The sequence below is a fragment of the Cryptomeria japonica genome, chromosome 9 (assembly GCF_030272615.1).
Source record: "Cryptomeria japonica chromosome 9, Sugi_1.0, whole genome shotgun sequence".
In the NCBI taxonomy this organism is placed as follows: domain Eukaryota; kingdom Viridiplantae; phylum Streptophyta; class Pinopsida; order Cupressales; family Cupressaceae; genus Cryptomeria; species Cryptomeria japonica.
The window spans coordinates 680,895,772-680,918,033 of NC_081413.1; the positions used below are offsets into that span (position 1 = coordinate 680,895,772).

Consider the following 22,262-nt stretch of genomic DNA (forward strand, 5'->3'; position numbering starts at 1 on the left):
TTTGCAGGTTTGATTGTCCTAGGTTGTAGAGCTTTCTTCCATTCTTTGTAACTAGGAGCAAAACCCTTGCAAGTAGGGTTTAAGAGCAAGAAAATGGCTCTAACTTAGGCATTCTTTGATGGCACCTGTTGAAATCACTAAGAATGATAGGTTAGGGTCTGTTCATAGCTTTAGAATAGGGTGTGGTTTTGCAGGTCCAGGAGGAGGAGAAACAATGAAGCCCTAGGCTCACCGCTAGGAGTAGGTGAGTTTGGACAGCAAGAAAAGTGTGATTTATGAGCACATGGGGATTAATGCAGGACCAAGTGTCATATGAATGGAAAGCCCTCTGAGTGCCCTTGAAGATTCCCACATTGTTTGGAGCAGGAGATTTGACTGGTGAAGAGTTTTAGTCCCATCTTGCCAAGTCATTGGTGAGGCCTAAACCCTTAAAAAATAGTGCAGCATTGGAAACCCCACTTGTACGGATAACCCAGATGCACTTTTCCAGTATTTTCTGTAACTTCCAAAAGGGTACTCGAATCCATGATTTATTTCTAGGCTTGTTTGGGACTTTTGCAAACTAAGACCCTAAAACCGCCAAGGGAGGGCTAATGCAATTAGGCCTATTTTGGAACCGATAGAGACCTAGAAAGGTTAGGAAGCTAAAGCGATGGGTTTTGTGAGCCTAAAGCCTCAAAATACTTCAAAGACACCTGGTAGATGCATTGGAGATCCATAGAAAGTGGTTGTGTGTTAAGATCCTTGCAGGAGTGGTTGGAGCCTAGGAGAGGAGTGTGTGAGTAACTGAGATGGCAACCTCAAGTGGTGGAGTTGATTGTCCAGAAACCATTGGCTATACCTAGGAGGCAAGTCAAGAAGGTTCAGACCTTGGAGGTCTCATTATCATAACCCCTACTAAGTGCCATAGGAAGGACTTGAGTAGTTGAAGGGTTGAGTAGGACAAGTCACTCAAGAAGGTGTATTGAACCAAGTTCCAAGACTCTCTGCATCAGAGTGGTATCAGAGCCATTCTTTGAAAGATTTGGTGTATGTCAGATTGTGAAGAATCATAAGCAAGTTCAATGCCTCCAAAGGCAATGACTCCAGAAGCCATCCGGCAGTTGGTGGCAGAGATGATAGAAGGATTGAAGGATGCAGAAGGAAGTAGAGGAACCAAAGAGGTTAAGAAGGAGAAGGGGAAGGTTAAGACAGAATGGGGTGATGAGACTGATGAAGAAGTGGAAGATGGAGAGGAACCAGCAGCAGTAGCCATGCCTCAAGACCAAAAGCTATTCTTGGATGCAGTCAAATCCATCTCTAAAGACAATTTGGATGGATTACCCACCTATGGAGGAAACCTCAATGGAGAAGAGTTGCTAGATTGGATAGAGGCTCTCAATAATCACTTTGATTACAAAGAGGTAGCAGAAGAGAAAAGAGTCAATATGGCCAAATCAAGAATGAGAGGATTAGCATTGGTTTGGTGGAATATGATGCAAGAAGAAAGGATACAAGAAGGCAAAAAGAAGATAACTTCATGGGAGTGCATGAACATCAGACTTAAGGCACAATTCCTTCCAGGAGATTATGAAGTTCAAATCCATAAGAGACTGCAAAATCTGAAACAAAGGGAGTTAGATGTCAATGCATACACTGAGGAATTCCAAAAACTCAGTTTGAGGGCTAGGAAGCATGAGAATGAAGTTGAGAAGTTGGCTAGGTACATGAATGGCCTTAGACAGAATATTCAAGATGAGATAAGTATCCTCACACCAGACACTGTCCATAAGTGTTTTTAGTTGGCCCTAAGGGCAGAAGAGAAGATCAAAAGGAGGAGCGAACAAAATCAGAAACATAGGGGAGGTAAGAATTTCAGAGGAAGAGGAAGCTTTGGTAGAAGGCAGCAATCACCAAGAAATGAAGAGCAGCAAGGCCAAGAAGGCAGTGGGGACTCTCAGAGAGGAGCATTTAGAGGATCCTATAGAGGAAGGAGCAATTTTAGGGGCAGGTTTGGAAACTCAGGAAGAGGAAACACAGTCTTCACCGGTAGGTGTTATCATTGCAAACAAGTTGGGCATACCATGAGTAAGTGTCTGGGGAAAGCCTCAAGCTCCACAAGCTCATACATGGGGGAAAGAAGAACTCAATTGTTGCAAGAGGAGGACACGCAGAGTGTAACTTCTTCAATCAGCAAGGCAGGGCCAATGACAGATGGAGAAAACTTGATGATGAGGAGAACAATGCTCAAGATACCCCAAGCTCAAGAGCCACCACAGAGGAAAAGTTTGTTTAGGACCACTTGTAGGCCACATGGGAAGATTTGTAAGGTGATTGTAGATTTAGGTTCCACTGAGAATATTGTCTCAATTGAAATGGTGGACAAACTCAAACTAAAAAGACTACCTCATCTCACTCCTTACAAGGTATCATGGCTCAACTGGGGTCAACATGTCTTGGTTGATGAACAAGCATGGGTGGATTTTAAAATTGGTGAGTACAAGGACAGATTACTATGTGACATATTGCCTATGGATGCTTGTCATTTGTTGTTGGGCCATCCATGGAAATATGATGTGAGAGCTACTCATGATGGAGAAAAGAACAACTATCTTATCACCAAGAATGGGAAGAAGTACCAAATGGATCCACTACCTGATCCAAAGGAAGAAAAGAAAATAGGCTCCAATGTGATGTTGATGAGAGGTAAAGAGTTTCTCAAAGTGTTGAAGCAAGAAGGTCATCAAGGCCATGCTATAGTGTTGAAGCCCAGAGATGAAGCTAAGGCAGATCCAATGAGTGAAGTGCCTCAAGAGGTGCAAGGTCTACTCAAACAATATGCAGAAGTGATAGGGGATGACATGCCTGATTCTTTGCCTCCAATGAGAGATGTGAATCATCAAATAGACTTAATACCAAGGGCCCATCTGCCAAACAAAGCTGCCTACAAAATGACACCTAGTCAAAATGGAGAGATCGCCAAACAAGTGCAAGAACTCTTGGACAAAGGGTTTATCAAGAAGAGTTTGAGTCCATGTGTTGTTCCTACTGTGCTAGTGCCTAAAAAGGGAGGCAAATGGAGAATGTGCACGAACTCTAGAGCAATCAACAAGATTACTATAAGGTACCGGTTTCCCATGCCAAGGATTAAGGACCTATTGGACAATCTAGGAGGTGCAAGCTACTTCACAAAGGTGGACTTGAAGTCTGGTTATCATCAGATCAGAATCAGACCTGGAGATGAATGGAAGACAGCCTTTAGAACCAATGCAGGCCTATATGAGTGGTTGGTGATGCCATTTGGCCTCACCAATGCACCTAGTACCTTCCAAAGGCTCATGAATGAAGTCTTAGTTGAGTTTATTGGTAGATTTTTTAATGTGTATCTTGATGACATTTTGATCTACAGCAGGTCCAAGGAGGAACACCTCAAGCATATGGAGATGGTTTTGAAGAAGTTGAAGGAGGCTCAACTCAAGATTAACCTTGAAAATGTGAGTTTTTTAAAACAGAGCTTGTATACCTTGGTTTTGTTATTTCTCATGGATGTTTAAAGATGGATCCAAGTAAGGTAGAAGCAATACTTAATTGGCCTATCCCTAAGGGCATAAGTGAAGTTAGAAGCTTTCATGGAATGGCATCTTTTTATAGGAAGTTTGTGAGAAACTTTAGTCATGTTTGTGCTCCTATTCTCAATACCATTAAAGGAGGGATTGTCACTTTAAGTGGACAAAGGAAGCCAATAAGGGCTTTGAAATGTTGAAAACCAAGATAGCAAATCTGCCAACCCTTAGATTGCCTGATTTCCATCAATTGTTTACAGTAGAATGTGATGCAAGCCAAAGTACAATAGGGGCAGTTTTAAGCCAAGAGGGACATCCTGTAGCTTTCTTCTCAGAAAAGTTAAATGAAGCTAAGAAAAGGTACTCCACATATGACTTGGAGTTGTATGCAATGGTTCAAGCATTGAAAAAATGGCATCATTACCTGCTGCCCAAATAATTTGTAGTCTTCACTGACAACCATGCCCTTAGTTTCCTCAATGGGCAAGAGAAGTTGAACCAAAGACACCTAAAGTGGGTTGAGTATCTACAATCTTATACATTCACTATTAAATACAAGAAAGGGACAGCCAAAAAAGTAGTTGATGCACTAAGTAGGAGAGTCATGAATATGCAGGAGATACAATTGCAAAGTGTGGGTTTGAGTGAGTTAAAAGACCTCTACAAGGATGATAAGGATTTTGTAGAGATATATAATGTTTGTACTGATTTTTCTAACACCTCACATGTCTCTTATTCAGAATACATGATACAAGAGGGTTTTCTGTTCAAAGGTCATCTTCTTTGCATACCTCAATGTTCTATGAGGCAAAATATAATCCAAGAGAAGCATCAAGGAGGTCTAGGAGATCATTTTGGCATTGATAAGACCTTGGAGCAGGTTGGTAGGTTTTATTATTGGCCCAAGTTGCAATCGGAAGTGAGAAGGTTTGTAGAGCAATGTACCATCTGCCAAAGAGCAAAAGGAACCTCAAGTAATGCAGGTCTATATCAGCCCTTGGTCATACCTCAGAGGCCTTGGGAATGTTTGAGCATGGATTTTGTGCTAGGCTTGCCTAGGACCCCAAGAGGATTTGATAGTGTGTATGTGGTGGTAGATAGGTTCAACAAAATGGCACACTTCATACCTTGCAAGAGCACCAATGATGCCACCTATATTGCAGATCTCTTCTTCAAGGAGATAGTCTGAATTCATGGTCTTCCAATCAGCATTGTTAGTGATAAAGATGTGAATTTTTTGAGCCACTTTTGGAGGACACTTTGGAAGAAGTTGGGCACCAAGTTATCTTTTTCATCTGCCTATCATCCACAATCAGATGGTCAGACAGAGGTAGTCAACCAGTCATTGGGTAACTTGCTAAGATGTCTTACAAGACAACATGGGCAGACTTGGGATCTAGTACTTGGACAGACAAAATATGCATATAATGACTCAGTGAACCATAGCATAGGTAAAAGTCCTTTTGAGATAGTGTATGGATTCCATCCTAGGGGCATATTAGAGCTCAGAGATCTCAGTTCAATGGAACCCAAGAGTGCACAAGGGGAGAACATTGCAAAAGGTATTAAAGAAGTGCATGATAAGGTAAGGCAATCCTTACAACAAAAATCCGAGCAATATAAGGTTCACGCTGATAAAACAAGGAGGAAAGTCCAATTTAAAGTGAGAGACTTAGTGTTAGCATACCTTAAGAAGGAGAGACTTCCAAAAGGGCAGCCTACCAAGCTCATGATGAAGAAAATTGGACCTCTCAAGGTGGTGCACAAGTATGGGCAGAATGCATAAGAGGTTGAACTTCCTCCTACCTTGGGGATATCTCCTGTTTTTAATGTATGTGATCTCTATCCATACAAGGGAGAGTCACCAACAAATCAGATGGACATGCCATCACCGGTTCATGAAGATTGGATAAAGGATTTGCCACCTAGTCAACCGGTTGAGTTAGAGAGTATCTTGGATACCAAGATAGTAAAGAAGACAAGGAAAGGAGTCTACAAGCACTATTTTGTCAAGTGGAAAGGGTTACCTGATTCAGATGCCATGTGGATGTCAGAATCAGATATACTTCAGCATGGAGTGGAGATTGCATACCTTATAACTCAAGAGACTTGAGTTCTTTTTCCTAGGGGAGTATGGTGCAGGGCACCTAACACTCCTAATATGAAATTATTGTTTTCTTGTAAGTTTGTGAGTTATCTTAGTGATGTAATAATGAGCCAACCATTTAGGACTCAGTAGAGCAATGGTTGAGGTGTCCAAGTTTTGGTTTGAGTCAATTGTGTTCAGGATGCTGACAGCCTGAGAAGTGAGATGATTAGGCAATTCACAGGTAAAGTACTCCAGATGAATGTATTCAAGTATTAGGGGTCAATTGTATTGTGTTTAGGTCTTCTAGGGTGTTTGAGGACCTTCAAGAGTCTAAAAATGCATTAGAATGCAAAGTTGCATCTTGAAGCCAAAAGATGTAAAAAGTTGCTAAGCAACATTTTGCAATTTCTTGCAAAAGTTGCATTTTTTGTTATAGGCGTTAAAAGTTGGTTGAACCGACTGGAACAAGAGCATAAAAAGCCAAAATTCATTTCATTGTGTGGGTTGGAGGATTGGAAATGCAAGAGCAAGTTTTTGAATTGTGAAGCAAACTTGTTTCCACTGGTTTTTGACAGTTTTACTCGTTTTCATTGCTTGTACGGTCGAGTACAGACTAGATGGTGTAAATTCATTGCAATTCTGAGTGTTCATTGTATTTGTCTTCTTTAAGGTTGATTTGCAGGTTTGATTGTCCTAGGTTGTAGAGATTTCTTCCATTCTTTGCAACTAGGAGCAAAACCCTTGCAAGTAGGGTTTAAGAGCAAGAAAATGGCTCTAACCTAGGCATTCTTTGATGGCACCTGTTGAAATCACTAAGAATGATAGGTTAGGGTCTGTACATAGCTTTAGAATAGGGTGTGTGGTTTTGCAGGTCCAGGAGGAGGAGAAACAATGAAGCCCTAGGCTCACCGCTAGGAGTAGCTGAGTTAGGACAGCAAGAAAAGTGTGATTTATGAGCACATGGGGATTGATGCAGGACCAAGTGTCATATGAATAGAAAGCCCTCTAAGTGCCCTTGAAGATTCCCACATTTTTTGGAGCAAGAGATTTGACTAGTGAAGAGTTTTAGTCCCATCTTGCCAAGTCACTGGTGAGGCCTAAACCCTTCAAAAATAGTGTGAATTGGAAACCCCACTTGTACGGATAACCCAGATGCACTTTTCCAGTATTTTCTGTAACTTCCAAAAGGGTACTCGAATCCATGATTTATTTCTAGGCTTGTTTGGGACTTTTGCAAACAAAGACCCTAAAACTGCCAAGGGAGGGCTAATGCAATTAGGCCTATTTTGGAACTGATAGAGACCTAGAAAGGTTAGGAAGCTAAAGCGATGGGTTTTGTGAGCCTAAAGCCTCAAAATACTTCAAAGACACCTGGTAGATGCATTGGAGACTCATAGAAATGGTTGTGTGTTAAGATCCTTGCAGGAGTGGTTGGAGCCTAGGAGAGGAGTGTGTGAGTAACTGAGGTGGCAACCTCAAGTGGTGGAGTTGATTGTCCAAAAAACATTGGCTATACCTAGGAGGAAAGTCAAGAAGGTTCAGACCTTGGAGGTCTCATAGGAAGGACTTGAGTAGTTGAAGGGTTGAGTAGGACAAATCACTTAAGAAGGTGTATTGAACCAAGCTCCAAGACTCTTTGCATCAACAAGTAAAGAGGGAAAATGGGGAAGATCAATGCAATTCACAAATTGCTTTGCAAACTTGGAACAAAGGGGAAAATCTCTCACAAAACCAGTTTTAGGCAAGAACAAAACAAAACATATATACAAATTGACCAAGGAAATCAAAACAAAACAAAAACAAGAAATGAAAACAAAGAAGAAAGGAAAAGAACATACCTTTATCAATCAAAACATCCTCCAAAAAGCAAGAAACAATTCTTGAAAGAAGAGAGGAAAACTCTGAAATAGATAATAAACCACATTCCAAAACCCTAGCCACGTTTTTGCCAAAACACCATGTGTATCAAAACGCCCATTAATAGCATGAAGAATCGGTCAAGAAAGAAATCTAACCTCCATGCCTAGACAAGACAAGAAAAAATGACTTGGAAGAAGTAAGATTCGTGGCACTTAGATGAGGAAAATCGTGGCATTTTTTAAACACGCTTTTGCTGTTAAAACACCATAAAACCAGCAATAATATCTTCCAAATGGCATTAAGAGAGTTGGAAAATGCATGAAAATAGCAAGGAATCCAAAACGCCTTCCTCCTAATATTTATCAACAAAAATCGGTGGAAATTGTCAGAACAATCCTTCAACAATGCTGGTCGGGTTTTTGGGAAAGAACAACAAGTTTAAAATGCATGCAATAAGGAAAATCGGGTTTCTTAAACCTTTTTACATGTTTAAAATGTTCACTTTTCCCCTCATAAGGCAAAATCGGGTTTGTGAGAGCAAACAAGTAGTTTAAAATACTTGTAATAGGGAAATAAAACTCCCATTACAAGTTTTAAAAAACTCAACAAAAGACTAGTAAATGGAAAATAAAATTCCTTTTACAAGTCAAACAAAAACAACTTGAAAATAAAACTTGTAATAGGGAAATAAAATCCCTATTACAACTTAAAGTACTTTATAAAACTTGTAATGGAGGAGAAAAACCCCTACCATAACTTAAAATCACTTAAGTGGAACTTTTAAAATAAATTTCAAGTTTATTTAAACTTTATAATTTAAAGTTCACTTGTAATATGCCCAAAAAGTTCCTACAATGACTAAAAAACCAAAAAGCAACAAGGGGGAAATAAAAAGTAAGTACAAGTTCTAATTTCATAAAGTGCACTTGTAATTAACTAAAAATTTCCCTACAAAGACTAAAACAAAGGAAAACATTAAAACTTGCAACTTAAGGAAAATTTCCCACCTGCAGTCAGGGAGAAAAAACCCGACATTGAAGGAAAGACATAGCAAACGAACTCAAAATGCAATGAAATTTGAAACGCGGTTTGAGGATGGACTAAGGATTAAGCCAGTCCAGGGGTAAGGCAAAATTATACCTTGGAAAGCATGCTTTAGAGTAAAATTTTCAATTTTGACAAAAAATTTATGTAATGGTCCATCATTTTTTAAAACAAAAATAAGGACAACAGTTCTCAGATTTGCAATTAAGACCAATACACATAAATATCTCAAGACAAACAACTTCTAAATGATCCTAAATGATCCTCAAGACTGATAATGATCAAAACAACTATCTCATATGATTATATTCCAAACTAGAAATATATATATAGCTAGCCGTCCCCTGCCATCCCCTATTCCGGGCAAAAAAAAACATCCTGGAAACCCGTTTCCCTGTCCCCCCATCTCGGAAACTTAGGGTAACATAACTTTTTTCTCCTAGGCATCCACTTGAGGAGACAAGACATAACGTTACTTTATTAAAATGTAACACAAAAATAAATAATATAACATTAACATCAAACTTTAGTACATATTTTAAATATTCCTGATCAAATTGTAGAAAGCACTGTCAAGGCACCAACAACTGAAATTGATCACACCATGAGGTAATTGAAGCTAAGGGAAGATTCTGGGTGCTAAAATGAAAATTTACTAAAAATAGTCATATCCTTCAAGAAGTGCGGAGAACAACCCAAAAGGCCAAAAACACTACAAAGAGTGTCACAACAAACCAAAACATCAACTTGTTGAAGTTTTTTTCATGCACCTCAAACATAGAATAAAATACCAAGAAATTCTATCGTCGCTTGAACTAAGAAACCTCACATGCTAAATAATCTGACTAAATAAGATGACCCCAAACTTTACAATGCGAACAAGGTGACTTAATGCTCGAGATAGACTTAGTGTTTATGATGTGATTTTGCTTGAATCACAAGGGGACTTACGTTTTGCTTGAACTCTACTAGAACATGGACTGTAACTTAACTTTGGAAAATAAAAATAAAAGATAAGGGTTTAGAAAGCCTATACTAATCCTAAGAATGTAGGAAATGATCGTTGAATCAGTGACAACAAAACAAGCTTTGCTTGACCATGTGGAAACAACTACACAAAGATGGTGCAATCTCCTAAGGCTAAGCGAATGATTTTCATATCACCCATGCACACCAACATTATGAACAATAAGCATTAAGTAATTGAAGTTAAGCTTTTAATTAAGTTCACATTAACCACACACTGCAATTTGCAATCAACAAACTCCAAGTGGTCTGAACATAGGTTCACCAATCATCAACAATAAGATCTTCCATCCATCTAATAAACATTTACGCTATGAGAAGTAGAGACCACACAACAAGTTGAAATAGCACACCAAATCCAACATAACTTCAATGAAGAAAGTATGCTTATTACAACAAGCCTTGGCAACAATCTCCTTTCCCCCTCCTCTATTCTAATTGGTAATTTCTTCTAATACTAACTATTAACTAATAACCTTTACAAATGAGAGATTGAGCCTTATATAGAGAGCTCATTACAGTTCAACGAGTTAGATCAATTTAAGATCAAAGGTCAAGATTATACAATGAAACCCTAATTAGGGTTTGTTACAACAAACTCTCCTAACCAATGAAATCATTACAATGAATGGGGCACATGTCCTTTGAATGTGCACCAATAAGTGATGAGGTTAGGTATGTAAAACAATATTTAATAAAGTGCCATGTGCCACTTGCTCCACCCTTAGATGAATCAAGTTCAATGTATCTAGACGTGCTGACTTGGAAGAACATGATTGGGTTGATGATAACTAGGATGCCACCTCAACTACATCATCACAAAGTGTTTGTGTTGGAGCAACATCTCTTGATACTCAACATTATCCAGCTACCAGATTTGATGGATGATGGCGCATATTCCTAGATTGTATAATCATGATCAAGCATCTAATCTTTGCTACTCTTCTAAGACTATCATTCATCCTTGATCACCCTCACTTTTCATCTTTGAACTTGGGATTCCTCATTTGTGTTGTATTTCCATCTTGATGATGTTTGATGTATCTTTGTGATGCTCATGCTTGATCCTCCTCTATATGATGTGCTTGGCCTTGATCTTTCTTGTCATTTTTACCTTTAATTCATTGACTCAATGTGTAAGTGTACCTCCATGTTGCAATGTTTTTCATCCTCCTTGTACTGACACTTAATCTTGGATTTCCAAAGGAAATTCAATATAGTGTTATGTTGCTTCCTTGTGATGATGAGGCCCCTATGTTGCAATGCTAGCCTTTGAATATTTTGATTCACTACCTTGTGTTATCTTGTGAATTCCTCCCTTCAAGTTGCCTCTTTGTATCCTTGTGTTTGTTGATGAAGTCTTCGTTATTTAAGTTGACTATGTGAGGTTCCATCTCCAAGTCAATCCTTGTGATGGTGTTACACCTCATGTTGCAATACTAGCCTTTGAATGTTCCGATTCACTACCTTGTGTTGCCCTCACTCCATGCCTTGATCCTACAAAACAAACAAACCATGAACTAAAACATTAATAACATTAAGTCCTTTCATTATAACACCTCAAATTTTTAAACTAATTAGATGATCCTTTAGCGCATGGCATAGGTATATTTACACAAACTTGCATGTGAGTTTACCTCCTTGAATTTGGATTATCCATATCTTGGGTGCAAATGCTACCCTGGTCTGCATAGCGGGTTTGAAAGGGTTGTGTGCACAAGTATGAGCGCATTTGAAAATTAAGCTTGCATAACATTGCTAGGCACAAGCGGGTTTGAAGACTTACCCTGCGGGCCTGCACAAACTTGAAAGATCCCTTTGAGAGCGGGTTTAGAGGGTAGGTCTACGTAAACTTTTACCTTAGAGCGCATTTCAACCAAGGGCTTGCATAAAATAGTCAAAAGTGTAAGGGCGGATTTGGAGACTTAATATGCATAAACTACAAATAAGGCACATAATGTAGATGCCTTTGGTCTGACTTCCACCCAACTCTGATTTGAATCAATATTGTTGGATTCTCTACTGAAATTCAGACCTGCCTCTTATTCCCTTTCTCTCCCAGCAACTTGAATTACTTCTAATTCCTTCTCAGCCCTAATTTCCTTTCTTTTAGGACTGATTCTGCTAAATTCTGATTGGAATTTGCACTTTCTACTTGTAAATTTGATCGTTGTCTGCTCTGCATTCCAATTCGCTTGGAATTGAATTGAATCGAATTGAGATAAAACTCAAGTTCAAAGCATATCTGATGAAATTCATATGAACACATTAACAGGTGATCCGTGTCAAAGCTGAAGAAAGAGGTCATTTTGAACCAATCTGGATCAGCAAGGAGAGAAAATGGGTTAGCAGTGAATGAAAGAGAATGCAATTTACTTAGTATTATTTATTAAAATATAGGAATTTTATGGATAATTCAGATATGAAAGTGTTTGAACATACCCTTTTGCACAGGTGAGAGCCCCACTAGATTCCTCTCTAATTTACCAAAAATAATAATAAATATATTATATTCATATAAATATAAGCCTTCCCATGATTCTTATGTTTTCTTTAACATCAAATCCTCATTTAAAAGATGAGGATTGTACAGTTGAAGACAGGAATATTGCCATTCTTGAATCTTTTCATCTATTTTCCTCTCTGTTTTTACAAACCCTTTACAGCACTCAGCAGAAACTCACAAACATTTATGAAAACATGATAACATCTATCACCACCCCGCCATTGCCACTTCCTCCACTCTCTACTAAGCTCAAGGTATCTATGACCTATGAATTAAGAAATATTTGGTCACAAACTTCTTAAAGTAAAGATAAGAGTGCATGCATCTGAGTAAACAAAAACAATAACAACCTTTTTAATGGTCTATTTTGCCTCCAATACCATGTAAATATTCCTTCTTCTAAGGTCAGCTATTTCTATTTGCCATCAAGCTGTCAGTTTGTTTAAATTTTTTACACAAATCAAAATCATTATCATGAAATAGAGAAACTCTTTTTGACACGCTGACTCTCCAGCATCCCTGTGATGGTTGAAATATGCCTAGGCATCCCCTGGACATCAAGGGGCATCCCCGTCTCAAAAACAATCATTTTTAGTGGGGGAAGGATCCCTATAGAAAACAGTTAAAATAAAGCGGATTTCTGAGAAAGATCTCTGCAAAAAGGACATCTGCAACTAGTGGATATAGTTTCATTCCTCTGACCTAACACGCATTATAGAAAACACTTCTTAATGAACAAATAAATTCAAAAAGAGATTTTGTTTATCTTTCTTGGGGGATTGATGTTGCAGCTAGTACCTACCATCTATATACATGAAAAATGGATACTAACATTCTGCTTGAGGGTTAGGGAGCATTGACCTCCCATCATATGACATTTCACAGGCTGGTGTGGTCACAACCAAGCTCTTGATGATTGGTTTACACTTACAGCACATGATACATTTAAAAAAAATGTTACACTTTCTATAAGTCAAACTGGTGTAATACACACATACAGTAATCAAAGACTCAAGGAAACCTAATTCACACATGCTTTTTATGAGCAATTTTGTACTCAACACATACATTTGGATTATTTCAAGACTAAAGGAACTCCACGATATCCACAAATGGCACTTGGGATTGTTAATATCACTTCCAGTAATTTCAAAAAGAAAAGTTGATGATCTATCTTATCCAATATTTATTTGAATAATGTTCTACCTTATCCAATATTATTGGGTCTGCATGATTAAGAACTTTGCAACCATTAGGGAAGATTGAGATCATTGTACCCTCTCCACCAGACAACCGTTGGTACTTATCATAAACCTGGCAAAAAAGACAGTTAATTCAAATAAAAATAGTGGAAAATTATATGCTTAACAAAATTGTGTAAGAAAAATGATAAGAAAACAAACAGTTAAAGTTGAAAGCTTAACTTTAAAATATTCAATGAATTAATTTTATTTATTGTGATTAATAAAGAAAATCAATAATTAACATGAATGGTATTCCAGAATAGACAAGAATAGTTGAATTTTGTAAGAAAGCAAAGATACGTGTTTCCACAATGTAGAACAACCTGGAATTTAACAACTAAATGTTATATTTAATGCATTCTAATGTGGGAGACTTTGATGCATTATATGAAACTTGAAAGTAATGTGTATTCTAATTAGTTATATGATTTGAATTAATGCTTGGATTCATCAGGAAAAGTTGAACCAAACTTACAAGACTTGCCCAAATTTGTAGAGGTGAGCAAATGGAAACAAGGCCCAAGGACTCGTGACCTAGATACACAATGAGTGTCACTTGACTTATCAAGTGAAAATCAAGAAAAAAGTGTAATGTCCCCTTTTTAGCAGTCATCTGGCGATTTGTCGTTAGCCCTTTTTGCCACAGTCCCGAGGGCTAATATGGACCTTATAGGGATCGTTGATAGATTTGGCTTTGGCAATTTCAGTTGCAGGCCAATTGGAGGTGATTTGACAGGTTTTCCAGAAACTTCCTATTTATAGTAAGTCAATTTGGGCTTAGTGTCTAGTAAATTTTGGAGCAATTTTGGTTGTGAATATTTTGGTGCATTTAATTCTTCACCTAGATTGCGAATTTAATGAGCCATCATTTATTTGGGCAATAAATTAAAAGTTCCTAAAGTTAAATTTAATTATTTAACTTTAGTGGTTATTTAATGCTGAAGCTAATGTTAAAGGGGAAAAATTAAAAGTACCCCTTCCTTGCGGAAACATAAGAGGATAATAATATTTTATTCTATCTTTCATTTATCCCACATTTGTGGTGTCTCGGGAAATGTGCCCAATTGAAGTCATAAATAGAACATTTAATGAAGATTTGGGATATCATGGGAATGGTGTTTTTTAAGTTTGAGTTTCTGGAGAAATTTGAAAAACTTCTTGGCTTTTGGGGACGTTCACCTCATTGGCAAAATTTCCCACGTTTGTGAAAGATCAAATCTGGGGAATATGATTTTTAGTGGAAGTTTGGATGGCACATTGGAAGCAATGAACTGTGGAGTGCAACCTGGTAAGTACGAAATGACAATAGTGTAAAGTGAATACTCTTCCAGCATATAGAATCTTTGTTTAAAGCTGATTGAACTTATCAGTAAATATAAGATTGGCAAAGCAGGAGTATTCTGTCAGCAGAGGTATTAGTTAGTGTAGTCGCAACCATTTCCTGTGTATGGTAGTTTCTATAGTTTCTATCCCAATGTATTCTCTCAGTTGGAAGTGTCTTGTAGCTGTTAGACCAATGTTGAAAGCAAGAGGGAGCTCTGGAATTGGCAGGTCGAACTGATATTTATCTAGCCAAGTGGTAAAACGCAGAAAGAAGTGTTAGGCAGGTTCACTGTTTGGAGCGCAGGTGTCATAGCTTTCAGATTTCGTTTTTGACAAAGACTTGTTGGTGTATCATATTAAGTGTTTAAAGATGTTATTTCTGCTATGCTTGGTTAGTGGTGTTCTGTGGAAACCACACAGTCCACTCTAGTCACGCTTTGGAGGAACTGTGAGCCGAGTTGGGTGTAACGTGGATAGTAAAAGGGCCGCCAGCAATATAAAGTATGGAATCGCCTAGTTGACTTGGACCGGAACATTTTGGTAAAGGAATACGATCATTACCAGCGCTGAAGATAAGTCTGCAGCTGAACGCCATTGTTGACCAAGTTCTGAGTTGTCTCTGAAGTTTGGTTTTGTGTACATTCTGTACTTTGTGATAACTCTATACTGTGATAAAGAATGTCTGAGATGTATTCTTGCTTGAATTAATTCCATAAAGGACCTTATATTGCTGGAACAGTAACTCTGTTTTTGGGAATTTAAATGCATGCTCATGGTGCTTATCTTAATGAACCAATGAATTGAATGAATGAATGCAACCTTTAAAACCACAAACGCAACAGGGACAACAAAACCTCAAAAAGAAAAAAGAAAATCAAACTATTGAATTTTCCGAACAGGGGCAGTGCATTACAAAAGGAATAAAAATTTGAAAACACTCAAACATGAAAGCATGAAAGTCAAAGATTTTTTGAATGGTTTGGAGTGCTTTTGGAGGTTGGTTGGAAGCAATATAATTATAAAAAAGATGATTTTGGCAGTGTCTACTATTTGAGGATTGGGATCACTCCTTTTGATTCAATGGGTATTGAGGGTCACGTGTTGCCAGATGCAGAATATGTGGTGGATCAGCTTCATGATGCTGGTAATGGTCTTATTGATGTCTCTCTTAGTGGAGTTGTTACCCTAGAGAGGACTTTGTTGAGTAGGTATGACATACATACTCCTTTGGTCAGTTTATCATCCGCTTCTCTTGACATAGCCACAATGTTCTTGCTAATCAGTGACTCCATGGTCTTCGACACCTTATGGACAAGTAGTTGTCCAAGCCGGAGTCATATACCCTTCCCCGGTTTGGCATTGATTACATCAGTGTTTCAGCACGAGATTATTGAGGGGTATTCCTCTTGGGTATTCTTGGATAGGCATTGGTTGGATGACCAATTTGCGATCATTCATGTTGCTGGTCAGAGTTATTTCAGTGAGATAGGATGGCCATTGGCGTTGGGATTTGAGCATGCGGAATATCACACCCGCATAGTTTTGATGTCCTACATACACAGATGGTCATGTGCTAGTGATGGTAATGATATGATACTCTTCTTCTACATCACATATACTAGGATATTTATAATTATGTGGGACTCGGGTATTGATGTGTTTGGTACATCACTTCACATAGACTTCCATATGTTGCTTCATAGTTTGAGATGTTTGATCGGTTTTGGCCAGATGGAGCAGACAGTTGTATGGTCAAGAGTCACCGAGGCTTGCATGTGATGGCTAAGCATGTTTTTTATTCTATCACACCAAAGAGTATCAGGTTCTAGGATTGTTTCTATGGACTTCTTTGTGATGTTTGGGCAGTATGTATTTACTTTTATGTCTAGAGGGGTACAGTATATGCATGATGGATCTTTGCCAAGATTATCCTGGAATCCTAGAGTTGACATATATAGTACATTCGTCCACTGGATCTATGATGAGTGGTTACATTGCGGGGGTACTAATGTTGATACCAGATTGGCGCAGCGGTTGGTTGGTGCTGCATATCTCGCATTGGTATGGGATCCGTATGTTGGCTTGTTGGGTACTTTGTCCCTCATGGATCACCACATGTTATTGCATAGCATTCATGTTAGACTAGAACAGCGGGAGCATTCAGTAGTTTATGTACGGCTTGTATGGGATAGTGGTGATACATGGAGGCATTGCTTGTGGACAAGCAATCTCCAGGAAGGGAGAACTGTAATGTCCCCTTTCTAGGCGACAGGAGAAGAGTAGTGGGATGGTCTATTATTTGGATCCCGTAGGCCATCAGGATGCAGAGGGATTCCTTTCGGTGGATTGACAGAGGTAGTCCTGAGCTTTATATGCCATTTTGAGCAGTTTCGGGCATATTCCTAAAATTTAGGAGGTATTCCTAGATTTTAGCGGATGATTGGGATTGGTCTGGGAGGTGCCCGAAGACTTTCTCGGATGTTTGGGAGACTTTTGTCAAGTTCCTAATTTTTAGGAGGCTCTCCTAGTTTTTATGAAGAACTTCCAAATCAACCGCAGTTACCATGAGGTGCTCATAGCGGTGATGAGTCATCAAGACTCAGTTTCAGGTTCATCGGGATTTTCGTCTACACTTTATGAGCATAGAGGGTTCAGGCTGTATCCACTTTTAGGTGGTCATCAACAAAATACAGTTTGAGGTTCAATTGAGTGTTTGGGGGGATAAAAGGAAATATTTTAATATTTCCTAAGTCATGATTAAATAATAATAATAAAGTATGATAATATTTAATCATACATATCATGACTTAATAATAAAATAAAAAGTATGATTATATTTAATCATACATAATATAAATTATTTATTATTTATTGAATAAATGGGTGGCGATCAAGTCTATTTTCCATCCTTGGCAGAGTCATAGATAAATAATTCCTCATGTGAAATAAAGTTTCTTTTAACTTAGTGGGGGCTGCACTAAGACTTGGAAGTTTAATATGTTTTTGGCAACTATAGAAGCATAAAATGATCGATCCCCAAATATTTCCAGGACTTTAGTCTCAAGCTAAGTTGCCGGTACGAGTACGAATACTAGTACGGGTATGTGGGTACAGTACGCTGGTACGGCAATTTTTTTTGGGGGGGGGGCTGGGGACATTTGGGTACGTCCATACAAAAAAATGTAAAAAAAACATAAATATATACATATATGCAGTCTAATAAGTAATAGAGGTAGCAGACGTTGCCATTATGCTATCTACAACAAATTAAAAAATAATTATTAAAATTTAATATTAAACAATAAACTATAGATGTTAAATATTTAAATTTAATTTAAAGTGAAAATGTAATTATTCATTATCATTAAGTAAATATATATAATTTTATTATTTATTAATTATTATTTAATGATTTATATTTGTATAATAATAGATGTTAAATATTTAAATTTAATATAAAGTGAAAATGTAAATTTACTTAATGATTATGAATAATTACATTTTCACTTTATATTAAATTTAAATATTTGAGTTTTAACATCTATAACTATACAAATATAAATCAATAAATAATAATTAATAAACAATAAAATCATATTTCAAAAATTAAAATTAAATTTTTAACTTCCTAAACATTTAAGTTTTTAACAAACAAATAAACAATAAAACTAAAATAAAAATCTAAACTTATTATAATAAATAAATAAAATAAACAAACAAATAAAAAAATAAATATAAATGAAAATCCTAAAGACTAAAAGTTTAAAACTATAGTTTATAACTTTATAACAAAATTTAAGAACAAAAACTTCCTCGAAACTCTGTCGTGACCCATCGAGCTCCTCCTGCGTGCATCGAGTTGTCGTGACCCGTGGAGCTACTGTGACCTGTCGTCGAGCTGCCTACTGTCAAACTCCTGCCTGCTTCGTCATGTTGAGTTCTTCCTGCACCGTGTGTCGTGTTGATCTCTTCTTCCGCCACACACGAAAAAAACATTTTGCTTTTCGCGTTAGGGTTTATACCCATACTAGACCCATTTTCAAAGAAAAAACAAAAAAAAACCTCAAAATTTGCGTCCATCGTCAATTCGTAAAAAAAAAACCGTGACAAAATCGCCACGTCATCTTAAATTCGTCGGGATTCTTGGTTGAAAAAGTGGATGCGTTTCAGGGGGCAAATGAAGGAACCCTGTCCAACTCCACAGGGATTCTAGCACGATTCAGTTTCAAAAACATAACGTACCTGGAATCGGCAGAAAAAATGGACGTACCGGTAACTTGGTCTCAAGGGAAAAAATATTTGTTTTGAGCCAATAAGAGTTTTATTCCTGTGAAGACTTCAGCAAGGGTGAAATATTTCTTCTCCAACTATAGAGAAACGGGCAATAAAATTTAATTAGCCATGGAGGCCGAGTCATATTTTTCCAACACTCACAAACTGGAAGTCCTGCAATCGTGGCTAGTTGCAAGAGTGGAAACGGCAGTGTTTGGCATGATTAAGGGAGCTGATTTTGGATCGCACCAGTCTGGAAGAAATCGGTGAAATAAGGGGAATACTCAACAGTAAAAAAAAAAGGAATTTTTTGGACGTCTTCATTTTTTATCTCATCTCTCTTTTCTCTGAGCATCGACTTGGAAGAAGAAACGCATCAGGATGGAAACCCTGAGGCTAGATGCCCTGGACGATACCCTAGGTCATCAAACATCGAACTCTTGGCTGATTGGTAGAAATCGTAGCATTCATTGGCAGCGCCAAGCACTCAGAAATTCGCAGAAGTTTTGCCCTTTGGTTCGGTGGTCAAAAGTTGACTGCATACTTAGTTTGGCAGAATCACCAGCAATTCCAGAAATTGCTAGGTAGAAATCATGATTCTTGGGCAGCTTTGATCAGCCACGTACATACTTGTGGGAAGCACGGCTGCAACTAGAGGAATGGTTACAGGTTACAGTTGATGGGTTATTGTCTTCATCTTGGTCATTATCGGTTTTCTAGAAGACAACATTCTGGGGATATAAGAGGGTCAGCATCTCCAAATTCCGCAGTATTTTCCCAGACTTTATCAGTTCAGCCTCAGATCTCATATTGTCCACTTCCAGCAGCATTGGACAGCACTCTCAGTTTGTACAAGGTTGGCTAAAAATCGGGTATGCAAAGACATGTTTATAACTATGTAATACCGGGCTTAATGAAGTTGTCTCAGTCTGATTTCTGTCTGTAATTATGGTTGTAACTAGTTGTTTCAGATTTGATTCCATGGAATACAATGGTCATTGATTGAGTTATATAATTATTCATGATCATGCTTCATTGTACTTGCATTTCTTCATGTTTATTGCCAATTGTTATCATACAACAAGCACTCAAACCACAAATGCGAACTCAGAAAACAAAATCAGACTTTGCACACAAACTGTTTGACAAAATGCCAATGGATCAAAACTGAAAATTTAAGACAGATCAGGCAGGGGATCTTTCATCTCTACTTCAGCTGGGTTAATTTCAGCCTCTTGTTGTTGCCCCAACCTACTCCTTGTGTTATATCTGTGCGATCCTGACTCCCTAGAGTGCATAGAACCAAATCAAACTGACATGCAATGGATTATTCGTAACATGCAACCATAGATTCTGACATGCAATTGATTAGAAGCAACATGCAACACTCAAAATCAACATGCAACTATCTGGGCAATCGCCAAACTAACATGCAAGATCTGGATAGTCACCAAAACGGAGATGTAAGATTTGGGTAGTCGCCAAAAGTGACATGCAAGTTCACTAAACTAACATGCAAGATCTAGGTATTCACCAAATTGACATGCAACGCTGAAATTCCAACAGACTGGCAAGATCACCAACTTTGATACCACTGTAATAACCCGAATAGGATATGCACTATAATTCTGAAAATAATTTCTTGAATTCTGCCCTAATTAAATGCAAACATATATATGGAACAAATCTGAATCAAGATTATCCAATCTGTTCCTACAAATCAGAAATTTTGAACATGCAATTACAATCAAATAGATAGGCCAAACATGCCCAAATACAACTCAGAAATCTGCCATTACACACCAAACCTATCAATAGGTTTGTACATACCAGAGTGACATAGAATGATGCTTAAAACCCTTCTGGCGATATTTCAACCTACGAAGATATAACTCTGAAACTCTACGAATCTATCCAAACTGAATGAAGCGCAACTGTAAATTCTAAGATGAATTCACTAGGTGGGCTGATCTGGGTTTTCGTCTAAACAGCCAAAACCTCCAAGGTTTCCGTCCTAGGGTTTGAGAACAAAATCTGCACAGAGAAAATTATAAAAAAGTTTATGTCATGAATCTCCTCCTTGTTGCATCGATCCTCCTTTTATAATTGTTTGCCAGCCTTAGATACATTGCATCTAGACACTTCCATACTTAGGCAATTAATATAAAGTTTACATTAATTATTAAATATCACCCCATGAAGACATCGCCTAGACATTAAATGTTAAATCTTAAATGGCCCCCTTTTAATGACTTAATGAACAATTATAATTATTCCCTTTTCATTATTTATTTCCTCTAGCCAAGGGAATTAAGAAGGCTAGAGTTTGACTGCCATTTGCCTGTCAAAATGATGGGGACATTACAAATTTTGGGATATACGGGAATAAATAAAATAAATTTTAAAAGTTGTCAAATAAAGTACCATTTTATAGATAACTTTATTTTAGTTAATTTAATAAAGTAACTAAAGTGAAAAATAATAGAAATATTAAAAGGGCACTTTATTTTTGAACTTAATGAAATATTTTAAGTGGGAATTTGAAAAGACCTTCAAAAAAGTTCTAAGGGAAATATAAAAGTAGAATTAGAAACTCATTTGCTCAGCTTGGTTTTATTTTGCATTTGTGGATTTTGAGAGCTTGTGGAGCAAAACCCTAGGTTGAAAACCCTAAGGGAAATTAGTTTCGGTAGTAGAAAGTGTACCCTACCTGGTTGCAGGTTGAGCCACTCAAGTTTCACACTTGGATTCAACAACTGGACGATTCCAAGATTTGTGAAGACCTATTAAACAAGACAATTTTTTTAGCTTGATGTTTGAGATTTTTTAGGTTAACATAGATGCCATGATTGAATGAATGACCAATGTGGGTAATTGATCATTTTGTGTTGGGAAATGATAATTTGCTAATGGAGATGTGAATTTATGACCTTGGTAAGGAAGTGTTTGGTTGCACATTCTGGCCGCTGCCATCTTCATATGCTGGCAAGAATCATTGTGAGGAGCAAATCAGTATTCTAGGCGATTCTTCTTGTCTGGCCGCTACCTACTTTGTATTTGGCATTGGAAATAAGGGAACAGATTGCTGGAAGTGTATGTTCATTTTTGGAGGTGTTTGAACTTTGAACTGAACTATGCTGGCCAACCCTTGCTAGCAAGTGTCCGCTGGGGTTAAGGAGTCGTTTGAGGTTGAATGCAGGAATTGGAGGGCATGTGGACTGGAGGAAATGTGATACCTTTAGAGCAGTCCAGAAATTATTTTCTGATCATTGATTTGCTGCTATTCACCTACAGAAGTTGTTGGATGTATATATGTTTAAGTTCCTGGTTATATATCTGCCTCTAAGGACAGCAAA

General features: G+C 37.7%; 1 protein-coding gene across 5 annotated transcripts in view; it reads right to left on the reverse strand.

Moving 5' to 3' along the window:
* Window positions 1-22,262, reverse strand: part of LOC131073985 (uncharacterized) — a 224,768-nt gene that overhangs the window by 183,697 nt on the left and 18,809 nt on the right. For 4 of the 5 annotated variants that reach the window (XM_058010529.2, XM_058010528.2, XM_058010531.2 and 1 more), the window contains exon 2: window positions 13,274-13,381. The exons of the other annotated variant lie outside the window; for it this stretch is intronic. In XM_058010529.2, coding sequence (XP_057866512.1) covers window positions 13,274-13,381 — 108 coding nt within the window. The remainder of the gene's footprint in view (window positions 1-13,273; window positions 13,382-22,262) is intronic. 5 annotated transcript variants of the gene reach the window in all.